The sequence below is a fragment of the Benincasa hispida genome, chromosome 11, assembly GCF_009727055.1.
Source record: "Benincasa hispida cultivar B227 chromosome 11, ASM972705v1, whole genome shotgun sequence".
In the NCBI taxonomy this organism is placed as follows: Eukaryota; Viridiplantae; Streptophyta; class Magnoliopsida; order Cucurbitales; family Cucurbitaceae; genus Benincasa; species Benincasa hispida.
This window is the reverse complement of record NC_052359.1, coordinates 12,454,183-12,472,611: the sequence shown is the minus strand read 5'-3', so window position 1 is coordinate 12,472,611 and position 18,429 is coordinate 12,454,183. Positions and strand designations below refer to the sequence as shown.

The window sequence follows — 18,429 nt, the reverse complement described above, 5'->3', positions numbered from 1 at the left end:
GGCTTGAACATAGTGGCCACAAATTCTCTTTGGAAGAGAAGACTCAGTCATAATAGGACTATGACTTATGTTCATTAGAGGGATCAGTGGTACTTAAGGAGATGGATGTAACTACAGGGGCATAACAGTTATTGGCCCAACTGTACTTACAAGCGATCTGTGAAGGGTTGTCGCACTACTGATTGGTTAAGATGGACACATAATATATCTGTGGTAAGGAGAGATCAGTTGTCGGTCTTAAGTGGAGTGTCTGGCAGTTAACGGATGGTGGATCCTGTGACTAAAGAGTTTAGTCAGTTATTCACGTACCGTTAGAGCTTCGAGCTATAAGTCCATGAGGTCCCCTTGGTAGCTCAATGGATTCAGTTGAGGATCAGTTCTTGGTGTTGATTTGAAATGTTCAAATTAACAAGAGGTATTTTAATTATATATGATATAATCGATATGATGTATGAGATACATCTAGTGGAGGATTGATGTAAATGAGATTTATATTAAGTACCGTGGAATAGAAAAAGAACTATGGTTTGTATATTTCATGAGATGAAATATTAAAACTATAGGTTATAAATATAGTATGATAAGTTGATTATCATTTATATTTATAATAATATTAATTATTGGATAATTAATTCTTTTTCTTTTAAATAACCATATGAGTGGGTGGTTATTGGATTCATAGTAACCGTGAGTTTAAAAAGAAAGTGGTTTTCCTATTTTGAAATAAGATGATTTACAAACGTTGAAGTTTTCGTAAAAAGTTTTGAGATTTCTCTCTCGGTGAAAAAAGAAACTCATGCAGTCGTTAAGTAAATACGAATTTACTAAACAACGACTGGACGAGCTAATCGATCGTACGGTATTTACTAAACGATCGCATAGTTTTGCTAGACGATCGCTTGCCCTAAGTAAACGATCGTGTAGTGTCTATAGGCGACAGACCAAGCTAAAATTTGAGAAAAACCTGTCTCTTATACACATCTAGATGTGTATAAGAGACAGGTCTCCGCCATCTCCCATTTGTCCAGTCGTGTACACGATCGGTATTTCCTCCTTCGTCTGCTTCATACTAAGTCCAAACAGAACCCACCCTCTGGATTCTCACACCGAGAATACCAAGGTCGCCTTGTTGGTGGTATCAGACTCAACTGGACACCGTCGAGGTTTTCTGGAGGCCGTTCGTGCTATTACTGAGGAGTTCGTGATCGAGACGATCGTTGCGGACGAGTGCGAAGTGTTCGTGCGGTGTTGCGGTCGTGTAGATCGAGCGTTCGAGGTTGCTGATTGTTCGAGCGGTCGCGCAACGGAGCGTGGAGACGCATCTTCAAATGTGCGTAGAGTTTGCTCTCTGTTCATTTGAGTTTTTCATGCTGTAATTTCTGTAAGAATTGTATAACCGCTTGTTTGAAGTCGACTGTAAATGTTCTGCTCATTTATGATTGCGATTTGGAATTATTTTGTTTCCGCTGCTCATGGAAATCTCGAATCCGATTTCCTTCCCTTCTCTTAATTAAATTTACCATTAGTGTCATGTAAAGATTAGGTGATTTTTTTTTTTTTTTTACAAAGATATTGTAATTAAAGTGTGGGATGAGGGAATCGAACCTCAGACCACAAGGTTGATAGTATAGACACTATGTCAATTGAGCTACGCTCTTGTTAGTAGTTAGGTGATATTTTAGCATCCAAATTTTGCCAACAGTCATCATAATAAAATTTTAAACAAAGTTGTGAGTGAAAAAGCAAAAAATAAAAAACAAAAAACAAAAATAAGCAAATGCAACACGTAACGTTCTTACGAGCTAGGAGTTTTCTAATAAGATATGATATTACATTATACATGAAAAGTGACATTCTTACTTACATAGTGGAATTTTATGATATTGTTGGCACCATTCGTTCTATGAACAATGACTAATCTTTGAAGTTTTTTTTCAAAGGGAAAACAATTAAGAAAAAAAATGCAATCATAACGACTTAGAACTTCGTCTTCCAAACATAAAATTTTGTTTTATGTGATTTGAAAATTTAATCTTTTGTCATAAAATATATTAAATAATTTAATTTGGTGGGACCTTTTAAACCTAGCAAGAATGGAGAGAGAGAACGAGCCAGAGAAGAGGAGGTAGAAAAAGAGAAAACGAAGAGAGAAGAGAGGGAGAAATTATAATTATAATTTTTCCAACTCATCATGCAACATCATCTATCTTTTAAATTTTATGTTTAAATTTAATAATTTTATTAGTAGAAAGACCTTTTAAATCTATTTCTGAAAACTCGTATACTAAAATTTGAGACATTATAAACCAAATATACGTATTCTTGAAAACTCAGAAATCAAAATAGATATTTTTTTTCTAATATATAAAACACACATTACATCATTAAAGTAGAATATTCAATCCATACCTCATAACCAATTAAAGAAATGCTAAAAGGTTAGATCTTAATTCCTGAAATTCCATTAGTTACAATTTTTTATGGTATTACTTTTAACATAATAAAGTGTCCTTACTTGTTTTGTTATTGTTTAACCTTTATGATTTTGTTTACTCCAAAAATTTAATATATATGTAAATATATTTGAACTTTTAACCTCACATTCAGAGTATAAGTCTTTATATAGCTAAAAATTCCTCAAGTTACTTTCTTCTATTGTGATGTCATACATCTAAATGGAAGAGATCTTGAGAATGTAAGTATGATTAGGAAGACTAAAAAAATTTGACCATTACTAAATATACCAACAAGTTGCACCTTTTTTTCAGTAGTTCAATCATAAAAACTCAAAAGTTAAGGATACTTGGGTTAGAGCAATTCTATATTAGGTGATCTAAAAAAAATTTCTAAGAAGGATGTGAGTGAGATCAATGCATACTAGAAAATTTATGCGAAGGTAACACATGGATAACACCTGAAATGTGTTATTTTCTCCACCTTAGTTAAGATAGTTTAGATGTTTAATGAGCTTTCTATGATTATTCTGTAGCGGTTGATGCTACACGAAGGTAGATTAGGCTCTTGTGTCAAAATCAAGCATAAACGATTTATCTAAAGTCGAAAAAATCAATTGAATCATAAAAGATCGAAAAGACAACTTTGTGACAAGAGCATCTCAACACTCCATTATGCTCTAAAATAGAACCCAAGAATTACAACGCTCCTAGTCGACATTGTGAGGCTCTTCAAAATATTCTCGTAGCGTCGCGACGCTATCACATCTACTAAGATTCTACTTTTTCATTTTTAGGTTATAACTTTTGGATAAGTTGGAGTAGGTCGTTTTGGGAGAATGTTAACTAGTTTTCTTTGTTGGTTTGTTTGTTTTATTCCATGTAAAATTTTAATATTTTTTTTTTATCGAACCATGGAGTTGGACAACACGGCCGGTTAGATTCTTGTTGCTATTATGGAGGTTTGTCGGGCTTAATCATGTAAACAATGTGAGATTCGAGGTTGATTATGAATGAATTTCTTGAATTATTTGTTTCTTGAATTCTTGCTTTGATTATAAACACGGTTGTTTGATTAAATTGGCTCCTTTATTGTGGTTGTATGCTCATATTGCCATGCACGATCTTAGTGATATGTAATTGTCATTGACCTCACGCTTAATGTTAGTAGCAAATATAAAACACACCTAAAATGTGCGAAAGCGGATAAACAATTCTACTTCTCTCATTCATCTTACCAAAAGAAACAAGACCCAACCAGAATCAATCAAAATAGAAACCCAATTTGATAAATTAGAAACATAAGGGTGCGTGAAATGGGAATAACCAACGAAAGACGTGTCAACAATCCAAACAATGTCGGATAGATTCCAGAAATTGACGTCCAAAATAGAAGCAGAATCGAAAATGAAAAAGAAGCAAAAATCTAAAAGAACAAGGATTTGAGGGCCCTTAATAGCTCCGCCCCTGCCTGTAAATTATTAATGACCAAAAATATGGTACCAAATACTTTGAATGTACCTTCAACCATTCACATCAACGGTCCATCAAATTTTCCAAAATTGGTCCATGCATTTTCAAAAAGACTTTTGACATCCAAACATCACCATCAAATCTTCATTGAAGCATTTAGCACTATCATTTCCGATAAAACTCATAACCCAATTTTTCACATGGTGTGCTAAAATACTTGAGAATATCGCTATCATTTCTTCTATATTTACATTTCTTGTCCTTCTTAGTTGTCTGTGAACACTGAACCCTAAGGATAGAACATAACTTATAAAATATTCGTCTAACCATCCTTATTTGATTAACACAACTGACATCGTTATTATGAATCAAAGATTGCTGGTAACATATTTGTTACATAGCTTTAGTGAACATTGGATCATGTTGTGGTCTTCAAGAAAAAAAAATATACGTGGATGAACACAAATGGCAACACATTGCAGACATTCACAAAAGATCGCAACCAATATACTTATAATAAATTGTATTTTTTTCTTCCTTGAAATACTAAGTCGAGTCGTATTTATATATTAGAAAAAACATAAAGATATCCGATGATTCAGACATAATCTTATACAACATGTTGGGTTGATGTCAACCTACAATATTCTAGTTACACAAAAAATAAAAAAATAAAAAAATGAAAGGGACATACCTAAACGTAGGTAGAAATCAACATTAAATAAAGTCGTACAAAAACTACAAAAAAAGAAAATCATATTGTGAGATCAAACGAGAGCCGTAATTGACAGAAAAAAATTGTAATATTTCTTGTTCAATGCACTCTTGCTCTCGTTCTAATATGATCCTGCACTCTCGCATGGTTTTTGCGGTATCACTATGTGTCATGTTATCACTACTTGTCATGTTCTCACTACTTGTCTATACAAATGAGTGAATGATCATTGTAGTACACGATCTAGAATGGAACCTTAAACTTGCTTGTAACCTTAAACTAAACTTAAACTTGCTTTTCCTCCTATCCACCTATCCTCTTCTAAAAGCTACTTGTCTAAGCCCGTAACCTTAAACTTGCTTCCTTTTCCCCCTGTCCTCTTCTAAAAACTATTTGTCTAACGGCATAAGACTTGACAAACGGCAATGGCATCATGTATGTACCAAACGACGTGTGCAAAAAATATGTGAATATAGGGAAATGACCTAAACCAAGTGAGTCTGTTGGAGACGTAAAGAGGATGAAGGAGAATAGAACAGTGACGAGGAGCAGATAACAGATAATAGAGAAATGGAAATTTTGTAAAAGTACAATGTTGGACCCACATAATCAAGAAATGGAATCAAATTCATTCCTACTTTAGGTGCAATTTGATTGTAATTAAAAATCGTGGGACACACATTCTCATTGTAGACTTCAAAGAAAAAACCTGCAACCTAATCAGGTGGGTCTTGTGGTCTTCTATTCCCATTCTCTAATTATGTATAGGGGTAGGTAATGCATCCTTATTTGTTTTGTAATTTCTAATTTACAGAACTTTTAAATTTCATATCCAACTTTTAAAAACTGTACATATGCATAAATCTATATACAAATAAATTTCATAGGGCCATTTTTAAAATTTTAAAAATGAAAAAGAAAAAAAATCTGAGAACGTAAGTTTTTCATATTTTCTTAAATTTTAATAATTCTACAACATCTATAAATTCCTTTTAAGATCTAACTACCGCCCAAGTTTTTCTTTTCTCCCTCGTCGAATTTATTCCCATTCCACAGGACAAAAATGAAGCATAATACAAGCTAATATAACTGAACAATTGTGGGATTTTATATTAATCATAAAGTGAGAAATCTTATACCCATATGTTTATATAATGTTTACAAGTATCGAATGAGCAGCCATATGACAGCGATGAGAACCACAATACCAACCACAGACAGAAGCATTCCAAAGCAAGTGCAGCTCCCTTTTGTTTGCTTGTTCAATATTCCCAATCTCTTCTGCACCCTCTGCTCTCAAAAACAAAACCAAGATTTAACCACAGAATAATACAAATAATTTGAAGAAATTTAATGCTTATTCTTCTTTTATTTAATGGGAAGATTGTTATGAAATCATACATAGTCTCACGTTCATTAGAGGTCGGGAACAAGCTTGATATATATATACATACATACAATAGTTGGTATGAAGTCTTTTGGGTAAGATCTTAAAATAAAACCATGTAAGGAGCTTATAAAGTTAGATAATATCGTATCATGAAAATATGGAGTTGACAGCCCTGAATCCTTACAAGATATTAGCTTCTTGAGGCCAAGATGGAAGGAACGTTATTAGTATTTTAAGGGCATATTAGTGATTAATTAGGGAGGTAGTTATAGTATTAGGTTATAAATAGAGGGAGATCCAAATACCTCGAACACTTGATTTATCTTATAGTTTGGTTACCTTTATCTTTCAATATCACAAAATCTTCAAACACAAATAACTATCATGTTTCTTCAGTTGAATATTTTTTATAACAGTCGTTTCATGTTCTATGCAGCCCCAGATCAATTAATTAATTTTCCTTGTCATTATTGTAAAAGAGGCATCACTAACACGAATATTGCCACATCTAACTTCAACGAGTGATGAGTTACCTCTACATCCTAAAGATATCTATAGCCAACAATGAATAGTAGATAAGGATTTTACCGCTAATCGAGAGTCTGTAACATCGACATGTTGGTCCAAGTCATCCTGTAGAGAAAAGTACAATTAGATGACATGTATAACCAAATATAGATGACACAGAATGAACTATTACAGAATGCATAAAGCGAACAAAAAATCATACAATAAGGCAAGTATGAAGATTGAGTTCTTCGTTAACTGCTAATGCAATATGTTTTGTACTTATAATAGTCTCCTCCAGCTTTTCAAGACCTTCATCTTGCTCTGTTTCAAAATCATATTAGAGAAGACCCAAAAGGGATACAGTAATACATAATAATAGTGAAAGGAGAGTTGCCACACAAACTTGCCCTTCATGATTTGTCTTTGAAAACCAACAAGTCCTTGATTGTCTAGTCCAGCTGTCTTGCTCATTACATCTGCCGATTTCATATCTGGACCAAGCAAACTGTCCCGGTTAGCAAAGTTTGACATGTTCAACGTTGAGGCCATCTGCTTTACTTTTGATCTCATCTGAGCAAGCATGTCTTTACGTCGATTTATCTCCTTTTCAGAACTGCATACCACAAGAAATGAAAACTTGGACTTATGAATTAGAATTAGTGGTTCAAAATTATATAATAATTCAGAGAATACAATACAATTTTGGTCCCAGAATTTTGAGCTTTGTGTTTATTTGGTCCTTGAAATTTGAAAAATAGTTCTAGTGTCTTTGTTGGTGCAAGGATCGAAGTCAGAGGACATTTCTGGAAAGAACTCCACTGTCTTACTCCCTTTCCCTCCGTAACTCTCATATTATGGTTCAGTAGTGAAGAGGAGGGAGAGTGATGGCATTTGGTGTGGAGGCAACTGGGATGTAGGCAATGGGCACTCACTGGAAATGGAGAAGGAGAAGAGAGAAAGAAATCCGCATGAACTAAAACTATTAAAAGAATATGAATATAAATATAAATAAAAGCCACCACATCATTTAAGTTTGCCCGTCAAAGATGTCATGTTATTTTGAGTCACGTATAGCTATCTTCCAAATCTCAAAACCAATGTTTTGGTTTGAAGCCTTCTCAGGGATAGACATTGAGCTCATACCTCAAAACCAAAAATGAATTTTGTCCAATAATGAACTACTCACAACTAAGAACTAGCACTGAAATTAATCAGTACATATATCTTTCTCAATTATTCATTCCTCTAGAACACAGAAACTCATCTAAATCACAAGGTTAGAATTTAGATGAATAATTATTCTCGGGTTTTAATTCAATGTGAGTATATGCAAGACAGAAACAGAAACCAAACCAAAATGCTCTACCATAAGCCTAGCATTATGCAAGTAAGGATATTCCTAAATTCAATCTAAGTTATGACATACAGGGGATGCTTTACAGGAAGTTTCAACAAAAGGGACTGTAAGCCATCAACTTTAGTCCCCAAAATTGTGATCTTCCTCCGAATGGCGGAAGCATGACGTTGGGATTCTGGTCCAGTTGCAGGAAAGGAACTCCTTTCAGAAATCATGCCATTAATATCATCACCAAGCTTAGAGGCTTCATTATATTCCTTTATCCATAAATCAGAAGGTGCCATCAACCTGACAAGCAGAGAAGCACTAATATCAGTAAACTGAACTCTAATCTCCATTACACTAAAAAATACTCCAAAAATCAATATTCAAGGTATAAACTATGATCTCATATAAAAAAATAAAAAATTATAAAAAAATTATTTTAAAAAAAAAGGCACCTAAAAGGGTTTTTGGTAGATTTTTTCTTTATATTAGAGTATCAAAGCGACCTTACATGCCTTCAACCTCTACTACATCTTATGATATCTTTTCAGGTGACCACCTTGATTTAAACTCATTCCCTTCCAACTCTTTATTACTTACAAGTTAACGGTGATTGAATTAAAAGTTTCCAAATGACTTAATCAAATATTCAAAATTCATAATATCAACACGAGTATAGCTCAACTTGCTAAGGTGTGATCTGTTCACCGCACGGTATTGATAAACTCAAAAGAAAATTATTCCAAATTATAACAACCATCTACCACAAATTTAAAAAAAAAAAATGGGAAGAAAACACTAGGAAAATTGACAACAACTAAACATATCACGAAACCAGATGAACAATTCTACTTCTCCCATTCATCTCACCAAAAGAAATAAAACCCAACAAGAATCAATAAAAATAAACTACAATCTGCTCAGAAAAACCCAATTTGATATATCGGAAACATAAGGGTGCGTAAAAAGGGAATAACCAACAATAATCCGATGCAATGTAGGGCAGATCGTCCAAAATCGAGGCAGAATCGAAGGCGAAAGGAAGCAAAAATCTAAAAGAACAGGGAATTTACCTATGGGAGGAGGAATTGAAGTCCAAGGTGAGTTGAATTGGATCAACGTCGTATTGACCATGGCCGGAGCGGAAGTCAAATTCCCTTCGTTGACGTTGTCACCATTATTCTTTATTTTCATTAAAACCCTTAAAAGCAAGGGGGAAAAGCCATTAAAACTACGTCGTTTCCCTTTGTAGTTTTCCGTGGATTATGGATTAGTTATATGCTTTATTTTCATTTTTTTAATAAAATATTTAATAAAAAAATTATATTTAATATTATCTCCAATTGGACGGCCGTGGTGGTTTGTGGAAGAAAAGGGAATACACGTTTCTAAAATCTAATTTGATTTCGACATCTTTACAGTTTTTAATTCTCGTCCACACGTCAACATTTTTATATGATGACCGTCAAAGAGTATTCTCATTATATTTTAGTAAAAATGATTTTAAAAGAAATATTATACTACAAATTTATCTTATCATACATCTGTACGTACTAAGGATCAAAAGGTCTTTAATCTAAGTTGGAACTATGTCCAAAAAGTCTAACATAGGTTCCTATTTGAAACTTTGATAGATTTTTGAATTTTCAATTTTGTATTTAATAAATCTTTCATATATTTGACATTTTAGAAAATAATAAATCTATTAAAATAAAATTCAATTTTTGTAGATTAAACCGTCTTGACATTTTTAAGAGTAATCGTTAGAATTAGACTTCAAAATTTTTCATCTTTCACAAATAGCCATAATTAACTATTGCCATTAGATGCACCGCTAGGATCCAGTAAAACAATTGGTCCAAAAAAAAAAAAAATACCATTTGTGAAATGTGAAAAAACTGTGCTATTTCATATACTTATATGTCTAGAGAATTGATGATAGGGAAATTCTTATAAATAAAAAAATTTTAAAAATATTTACAAATTATAGTAAAATATTCAAAAATTATTTTGTAATTTGCTATAGAATGTAAATATTTTTAAATATTTTTTATATTTTAAAAGGCCCCATTATGATATATACAAATTTCTTAATATATTTATCTCTATTGTTTTTTAAGAACAAATTACTTTTTTTAGTTCGACCTTGAATTTTCATTGATAGGGTTGTTTGATTCTACATTTTCAAATGTGCACTTTAGCCTTTGAATTTGGAGAAATTGGATTAACATATTCATCCACTAACTCATCAGTTAATACAAACCAAGTCAAAGGGTGCAACAGATAGACAGTGAGTTTGAGCAAAGGCAGCGTATAATCATCAAATTTATAAAGGTGTTAAAATGTTCAACAATTAGTATAAGGGCTGTTTGAAAGCTTTGAATAATCAAATGTTTTCATAACACAGCTTTGTGGGTGGGGGGAGGGGGGAATAAGGGGAAGGGGAATGGGGAATGGGGAGTGTCAGAAATGAGCCATTTTACCCCAAATATAATTAGATAGATAAACATACATCATGGGACTTTCCTCTGCAAACTAAAGGATTAAAAAGAAAAAATTGAATGTAATGCAAAATAGTACAGTTCAATTTTTCCTACTCCATCTCTTCTTCATTTTTTCTTATTTTCTTTCGAGGTTGAGCCGGGGGCGAAGGATGATGATTTAGGGTTTGAGACCGCCAGGAATATAAACAACAATCAGAATCTGAAGTCGGGATCGACGTCCATTGCCCAAGCAAACTTTGCTAGAAGAGACTTGTTGAATATCTGTAGGAGTATGTTATAAAGTGATCTTTAAAATCCATAAAAAAAAGGAGATATAAACAGTTTGATTCAAAATGTCTTGCTAGGTGCATCATGAATGCAACAAAATGGTACTTACCTTTTCGATAGGGACTTCATGACGCTTACACCATGCGACTGTGATCCGAGGATCAAGGTAGTTGATCTTTGACGTGCCCAATGCTACAGTTTTCAAATCCTCTTTAGTCTTCATATCTCGCTCTATCTTCTCAATCTTTGCATTCGTTTGGGATATCTTCTTCTCTAACCTGAAATATGAGTTCTTAAAGTTAAACACTACAAATGAAGATGTTAATGTGGCTTTTTCAAGTAAATGAGGAAGTTTACGCTTCCGGGGTCAAGTTCCTCTTTCGCTTTCCATCAGCATCTTTTAAAGGGGGCTTCCCTTTCTTTGCTCTATCTAAATCAATTTTAAGCTCTTTCACAATGTCCTGCATAACAAATGATGGATAGACTAAATGCACTAGAGCTACAAAGTGAACTGGCAGCATTATTTAACCAAGATGGACCATGAGAAAAATATGGTTATTACCCTGAGCTCAGAGATCTTTTCATTCAATCTCGTCATTTGCGCCCCATGTGATTTTGAAACAGTCCGCTGGTGATTACAAATAATTGCAACCTGTAGTTCATAGAAAAATTGGCCAATGTCAAATGGCATGAAATTAGACTAGTAAAACCCTAAAGAGGAGCGAATTTACCTCCTTGTTTGCATGCTGGTATGTGGCAATCTTTTCTACAACGTCTCCATCTTTGGTTCCTCTATTCAACTGTCATGGATAACGTCATAATCTTATTAAAAATCTAAATTAAATAAAAGGAGAAAAAAGGAAAATCACAAAAGTAAACAGATTGACTCGAATAATAAGCAGAATGATTTCTATGAACTTAACCTAGATCAACTAGACCCAAGTCCCCATCCGTTAAAATTCCATGCAAGTCAACCATTAAAATGCCCTTCTTCATCCAATGGAGTGTGTTTATAAAAACTTCGATCAGGACAATGATTTTACCACCTAGGAGAGCAAACATCTAAAATTTGATGCCTCATGGACAACTTTGACATCATCATTATGCTGTAGAAGTATCAAATAAATGGTTCGTGAGAGCAAGATATAAAACACAAATGACTTTCCACTGTCAGAACCTAACCTATGATGAAGTAGATGAATGCTTAAAAGTTTGTGATGGAAAAGATTTAAGGAAAACCAAATGATCCCAATTGCAATAGTCCATAGAACTTCAGGGGCATTTGGTTGCAGTCATCGGAATAGGAAGCTTGAGAGTTGAGACTTACGAGTTATAAAACAAGGATATCAGAGTTCTTTTTTTTAAAACATTGAGGATGATGAAAGGATATACAAAGGTATACAAAAATAAATAAATAAATAAAAACAACCACACACCCAATTGCAGAAAGGGATCCCAATCCAAAAGAGTAAAGCTATGACCCGATTGGTAATCATTTGGTTTTTTTGTTTTTGTTATTGAAAATTAAGCTTATATTATCCACATTTCTTACCATGATTTGCATCTTTCTTGAGTATAATGGTTTAATTCTTAGCCAAATTTCAAAAACAAAAACATCCTTTTGAAAGCTACTTTTTTTAGTTCTCAAAATTTGACTTGGTTTTTTAAACCAGAGTGAAAAGTAGATAATAAAGAAAGAAATTGGGAGGTGGAAGTAATGTTTATAGGGCTTAATTTTCAAAAACAAAAACAAAAAACAAAATGGTTACCAAATGGGGCCTAAATTATCTCCGTTTAGCCCTACGCCAAATTATCTGAGTTTGGATGGTAGAGGGATAAAGTGAAAGTAGTATTTGGTACATGAGAATAAGATTATTTTGATTTGCTAGGATGGAAAGCCTGGGAACAAGATTAGGGTAATCTCATATTTGGATTACAAGGAATGGGATTGTGAAACCGCACTCTGTAGACCCATGTCTAAGAATCAAACATCCTGCTAGAGTTATTTTGAAAAGGATAACGTTGTTTACTCTCGTAGATTACAACAAATTTTGAACTCACAATCAGTTCCCTGCAACAAATTAAGGGTAGATGAAAAACTGATGCTCCAAATATATTTTACCATGTCATCAAGTGTGATTGAAGCATTATATGTACGGAACACTTTTGCAGTGAGGCCAGGCATGAGATCCTTCAGATGCGCATTCAATTTACTCGTATCCAACTTGTCGAACAGATCATCGGTTCCACTTTTTCCTGAAGCAGGTAAAAACATGATACTCTACAGCCTCAGTCAAGACACTGACGCATCGTTGTATTTAAATAAAATTATTTATATAAAAAAAAGGATAAAGAAAAAAATAAACGAACAAACAGATAAACAAGCTCACCACTTTGGAATTGTGTGATTGCTTTGAAAACAGGGAGCTCAACCTCAACAGTATTTTCATACTTGATTGAATCTTTACCGAGGAAGTTGAACTGAAATAAAGAATCAAGCCGTCATCTCTTGTGGGCATTAAAAACAAGACATCTCTCAACTTTCAAGCTCCTATTTCAATAAGCTTAAAGATATTTACCTCCAGAAGATTCGGAGGTACCACTTTAACATTCTCTACTTTCAGTGTACAGCAGCCAACTGTATCAGCTTCATCGTCATCCTGCAGCAGGGATCAACAACATTTTAACTCTTCCAGATCAAAATGGTGGAAAATATAAAATATGGCATGCATGGGAAACATAAATAGGCTAAGATGACATTACTTTCTCATTCCCAGCCCTAAGAGCCAGTTTATCAATGAGATAAGTAGCAACTGCAATTTGCCTTCGTGTAGAGTCTTTGCTTGTAAAATCCTTTGTATATGCATTCCTTATGTTTTTTATGTAGTCCTACACAAAACAGCAATGGTTCAACAGACATGATGATTCCATACTACAACTTCAACAAAGAATTGTAAAATTATAATGAATGGCACACCTTGAGCATCCTTGCTTTCTCGTATTTCTCTTTGTCACTCTGGCCTTTCAGTGAACTACTAGCAGCCAGAAACACATACTTGAATTCTTTTTGATTTATTGGATCATTCCAGAAAGCCAACCATGTCACCGTATTGTCATGTCTCACTTCCTTCCACCTGTCAAAGAACCCAGTATTTAATGAAAAATTGAAAATGATAAAACTGAGAAATTCTGAAACAGTTTAGGTATGTATCTCATGAATTTTTAGACGCACATAGCCCCTTATTTTGCAATATTTCTAATGCAACTTATTTATGGTGGTGTAAAGAAGAATCAAACCTTTCACCAGGTATAGGACACTCAGGGATTGGAGCACCTTTTCCAATATTAATTGTAATGTCACTGGGGTGAATGCGCCTTTTCAATTTCCCCATCTGAAAAGAAAACCAAACTTTAAAAGCTGAATAAAGTAACAAATCTCCAAATAAGGGTAAACTATGGACATCCAAATACCAAAACATATACTCATCTCTCCAAGGAGTACCTTGAAGAATTACCCGATTTGTGTCATAAATGCTAGTAAATATGTAACTTACTAAATCCTAAATATGGTACCTTTGGATGTTCTCCACGGCCTCGGAACAGTCCAGGCGGTTCAACTCTAAAGTTTCCAACCTGAGATCCATATTAAGAACAAAAAACTGTGTAAATGCTCTACCGGAATGATTCAATGGATAAGATTGCAGAAACCGATTGCTAAGATGAACTTATAAAGTACATAGTAGCAATAGCAACTAGCGCATGAACTTAGTAATTTAGTATGAAGCAGACAAGTGTAAACAAGTATCTATCATATGACGATCTGCAGTGTAATTAATCAAGCATTACCACCAGTCAACACCCCTCTAAGCTGGTACTTACTGTGAAAATACTCTTATTGCTTGCATCCAAGTAGAATATCACCAAGCTTTTGAATTTTCAAAACTATGACAACTTTCTTGACACTAGAACTGCCCAATTTTCTCGTTTGGTTTTGAATACAGCAAACATAAAACGATTTCTCTCACTTCAAAACAAACTACTTGAAATTTAAAACGAACAAATAAATAAATAATCCCCTAGTGTGTTCAATTGCATGGTTCGATGGTTGATTTCAATACTCCTATGACCATGAATGGCATGTGAAATTAACCAAAAAAGAAAAGACTGTATGACCTTAAGTTGTGGCCAACTGCTGATTAGTGATTACCGTAGAATGCAACAAGTCTATTACAGTATCCCTAGTTGAGCAACATTCATTCAGTGAGTGCTCTAACATTGACTACACTGGACAATCATTGCAAGGGAAGGTAATCAAAGTAAATAAAGAATATGCTCAAGACTATATTCTTCCAAAGAGCAAGTAGAAAAAGGTAAATGAGAATAACCTTCTCCTTAACACCATCAAGAATAGCCCACATGTACTTCTCCTCTTGTTTCAGTTTCTCCTCCTTTAGAGCTTTCTTCTCCTGGACAAGCAAATTCCAGAGATGTGAAACCAGAATTAATGAAATTGAATGCCTGAAAAGGGCCTGAAGCTCATAGTTGGCTTCATACAAGGTTGCAGATTAATCAATTAAAGATGACTAGTTCAACAATATACATCAAATTCACCCTTAATTAGAAAAAAAAAAAAAAAAACAAAACAAATTAACTTGAAATCGAGTATCGAGTAGAAGTAACTATTATGGTTAGACATTTAGTGGCCGCCAAAAATAAAGCATCTTGAATGATAAATAGTTCATATTTCCTTGTATCAAAAACGAATAGCTCACATTGAGAAATGGAGCAAAAGCACCTTGAAATACACCTTGGCAACATACCCATATAACCAAGGCATGAAAAGAAAACCTAAAAATTGAACTTAAAGTAAAACCTCTAGAAAAATATATGAACAAAAAAACAAATTATGGATTTTTGGGAAACCTAAGAATAAACCATCAAAAAAGAAGTTTGTAACATTTAGAAATGAAACCAGACATTCCTTTTCACTGAAAACATCCTTATTACTTCTTAGGATTTGATAATGAAAAAGTAGATCGAGACCCAAGAAAGATGCCAAAATTTGGAACTATGTTTCCATTAAACTTGTAAAGATGAAAAGATATAATAAACAACTAGGAAGATTGAAACATCATGGACTTACTTCTGTAGTCATCTGTTTCTTCTTCTCCTTTTCCTTCTGATACCAGTCATATATTGGGGTGAAATCACAATCATCCAAATTTTGAATGACATGGTTTTTCCCAAGTAATTTGCGCCAGTCATTCCAGAAATTTTCTTTGAATTTTGGTTTTAGCATATATTCTGTATCCTTCATCACAGCAAACATAGTTGCAACCTGATAACAACAAATTTTCATATCAACCATATTTACCACAATGCGATGGTAAAGATGAACTGTGTATGACATAAATTACATACAAATATATTATGATGATAATAATAATAATAATAATAATAAAGAAAATGGAAGAAACATGTTGTGCATGCAACACGTCAAGTGGAGGGGTACCTCCTCTTGTTCCGGAGTCAAATCAACAGGCTTCCCTTTATAAAGTATCTTCACCCCGTGAGTCTGGTATGGAGGTGGGAAAATGACACCATTGTGAACCAAGGTGGTCCATTTTTTCTGTCCATCACCGGCACTAGGCAGCAACTTTGTGGACTTAACATATTTAGATTTCTTGACTGGCTTTTTGGACTTTTTGAATGTTTTCTTGATTGATGAAGAAACAACTTTTGATACTGTTTGCTTAGAGCTTGATGACTTATTCACTGGTGCAGACATCTTCTTCATTCTCTGTGATATAGGAATATCGTCGTCCTCGTCATCTACTTCTTGTTTTGCTTTCAATGATACTAGCTTGCTACTCAAAGGAGTAGATGAATCTGAAAGCTTTGGCTTTTTTGTTGAAATTTGGGAAGGGGTATGGGAATCTGCATTAGGAAGAGGTCTCTTGCTGGAAAGAACAGCAGGCTTTTGCAGCTTATCCCTTGAGGTCGAACCATTCTGATGTACTCTTGGAACCAATGGTTTCTTCTCATCGAAACCATGTTGTTTACTACCCAACACCCCTGAACCAGATTTCATTTGAAATTTTGATGACAAAGGAATTTCATCATCAGAATCTCCTGATGATTTTTTTACTTTGTTCTTTGGTACGGTTGGTACAAGACCTTTATTAGGCTGGCTGGAGTTCCCTTTTAATCTAATACTCAATGGTTTATCGTCTTCAGAGTCACTATTCTCTTGAGTAAGAATTATAGAAACATTCTCCTTTTTCACAGCAGTGTTTACCAAAGGTTTCGACCGGCTATCCATAGAATCTGAAACTTTTAAAGATGTGCCTAGTGGTTTAACAGGTGGTTCCCGGATAGGAGACTTGGATGCTTTCTGACTTCCTATTTCGGATCTCATGGGTGATGTCTTCGGCAATGAAGTCATCCTTTTTTGATTATTAGAGCTTTGGCCATTGGTTGAACATATATCAGAACCCTGCCTCCCCGATAACTTATTCAATCTCTGAGATTGTGAATGCTTAATTTCCGAATCTAACTGATTTTGCCTAGATGCACTACTCCTTTTAAAAACTATCGGCATGTTGTCCTCATCGTCATCGTCATCAAACATTGGAGCTTTTCCAAAAGTCTCAACAGCCATTGCGCAGCTATGTACAGAGAACCAGAAATTATTTTACATCAGTCTCTTGGAAGATGAAGAAGACAGACAAGTTCAGTTTCTGCACCAATAATACCCTTTGCGTAAACACTTAACCTAACAATTACACTCAAAACGTTCGTTGGAAAATACCCCATTCATTGGAGAATTTATAAAAAGTACAGGGCAAAAGGGTAAATACTTCGGTCTCAGAAATCTAACCAAAGGGTGTTCATTACTTAAACTAAATCATTGAAAAGAGCCTCTAAGAAAGCAAAGTTAAACCTAGAACATTAGATAAGCTAATCCAAGCAAGCAGAGAATTACAGACTACAAAAATTGAATAAAAAAGCAACTAAATCACTTCAGAAAGGGCCGAAATTACAAGGGTAGGTTTCGAATGCAAGAAGAGAAGCAAAAGGGAATCGAACTACACGGTTCATTGAGCTGAAGCAGAGTGAGATTGGGGGAAATCTGAAGCTTAAGAACAAGAGTTAGAGAGAGTACCTGAGGTGAAGAGGGTGGCCGGTGTGAGGTTCGGAGCAACCTCAGTCGCTTGTTAATGGAAGCAATTGAAGAGAGAGAGGGAGAGAGAGCGAGTGCGAGGGAGAGGTCGAAGGAAACCTAAAAAAATGTTTGTCGTGAATCGGAAAAGGAGAAGGAGATGGTTTATTTGTTTGCACAGAAAAATAAAAACCAAAAAAGAAAGCAAAGAGGGTCTTCCACCCAACAGATTTGTGGTTCTTTTTATGCAATTTCATCTTCCTATTTTATTTTCTACACCTTCTTTCTTCTTCATCTAAACTAAATCAATTTTCTCCCTTTTTTTTTGTTAATTTTTTTTATTTTTTTAAATACAAATAAGGGATTTGAACCATGGACCTCTTGGTACTTGTTACATACGTACATATGATTTGTATTATTTATATGAAAAAATTTCACATAGAAAAAATGTCAAACTATTTATAGATATAGTAAAAAAAAAACACTTCTCTGAGTGTCTATCTATTAGCGCCTATCAGTAGTAGACTTCTATAAGTTTCTATCACTAATAAATATTGATAGACTTCTATCATCGTCTATTAGTAATAGATTTTATCAAATTTTATCATTGCAA

At 34.1% G+C, this 18,429-nt stretch overlaps 2 protein-coding genes across 8 annotated transcripts; both read right to left on the bottom strand.

Moving 5' to 3' along the window:
• Positions 1-5,715: 5,715 nt before the first annotated feature.
• On the bottom strand, positions 5,716-9,112 carry LOC120089823 (syntaxin-52-like). 4 transcript variants are annotated; one of them, XM_039047224.1, is made up of 6 exons: positions 8,957-9,112; positions 7,968-8,186; positions 6,949-7,154; positions 6,762-6,862; positions 6,620-6,664; positions 5,716-5,931 (listed from the first exon to the last, which is right to left on the bottom strand). In XM_039047224.1, exons 2-6 carry the CDS (start codon positions 8,180-8,182, stop codon positions 5,800-5,802), a joined length of 699 nt encoding a protein of 232 aa, XP_038903152.1. In that variant the 5' UTR covers positions 8,183-8,186; positions 8,957-9,112; the 3' UTR covers positions 5,716-5,799. The 4 variants fall into 4 exon arrangements, with proteins under 4 accessions (XP_038903152.1, XP_038903153.1, XP_038903154.1 ...); XM_039047225.1 differs by lacking the exon at positions 8,957-9,112 and adding an exon at positions 8,858-8,947; XM_039047226.1 differs by lacking the exon at positions 8,957-9,112 and adding an exon at positions 8,861-8,941.
• A 1,076-nt stretch (positions 9,113-10,188) lies between these two features.
• On the bottom strand, positions 10,189-18,046 carry LOC120090981 (DNA topoisomerase 1 beta-like). 4 transcript variants are annotated; one of them, XM_039048728.1, is made up of 16 exons: positions 17,820-18,044; positions 16,167-17,394; positions 15,798-15,992; positions 15,040-15,120; positions 14,228-14,287; positions 13,952-14,046; positions 13,632-13,788; positions 13,418-13,543; positions 13,234-13,314; positions 13,045-13,135; positions 12,777-12,910; positions 11,386-11,454; positions 11,217-11,306; positions 11,012-11,115; positions 10,764-10,932; positions 10,189-10,648 (listed from the first exon to the last, which is right to left on the bottom strand). In XM_039048728.1, the coding sequence occupies exons 2-16, from the start codon at positions 17,313-17,315 to the stop codon at positions 10,580-10,582; spliced, it is 2,670 nt and encodes an 889-aa protein (XP_038904656.1). In that variant the 5' UTR covers positions 17,316-17,394; positions 17,820-18,044; the 3' UTR covers positions 10,189-10,579. The 4 variants fall into 4 exon arrangements, 3 of the variants coding, with proteins under 3 accessions (XP_038904656.1, XP_038904657.1, XP_038904658.1); XM_039048729.1 differs by having other exon boundaries at positions 16,167-17,322; XR_005485626.1 differs by lacking the exons at positions 10,189-10,648; positions 10,764-10,932; positions 11,012-11,115; positions 11,217-11,306 and adding an exon at positions 11,578-11,760 and having other exon boundaries at positions 11,384-11,454; positions 17,820-18,046.
• Positions 18,047-18,429: the final 383 nt, after the last annotated feature.

Coding starts and splice junctions, on each gene's coding strand:
- LOC120090981 (XM_039048728.1), bottom strand. CDS start 17,315: ATGGCTGTTGAGACTTTTGGAAAAGCTCCAATGTTTGATGACGATGAC. Junction 14,047..14,227: donor GCCGTGGAGAACATCCAAAG/GTACCATATTTA, acceptor TTTTCTTTTCAG/ATGGGGAAATTGAAAAGGCG. Junction 13,544..13,631: donor AGAAAGCAAGGATGCTCAAG/GTGTGCCATTCA, acceptor TGTTTTGTGTAG/GACTACATAAAAAACATAAG.
- LOC120089823 (XM_039047224.1), bottom strand. CDS start 8,182: ATGGCACCTTCTGATTTATGGATAAAGGAATATAATGAAGCCTCTAAG. Junction 7,155..7,967: donor CTTCCTGTAAAGCATCCCCT/GTATGTCATAAC, acceptor TGTGGTATGCAG/TTCTGAAAAGGAGATAAATC. Junction 6,863..6,948: donor TCAAAGACAAATCATGAAGG/GCAAGTTTGTGT, acceptor ATTTTGAAACAG/AGCAAGATGAAGGTCTTGAA.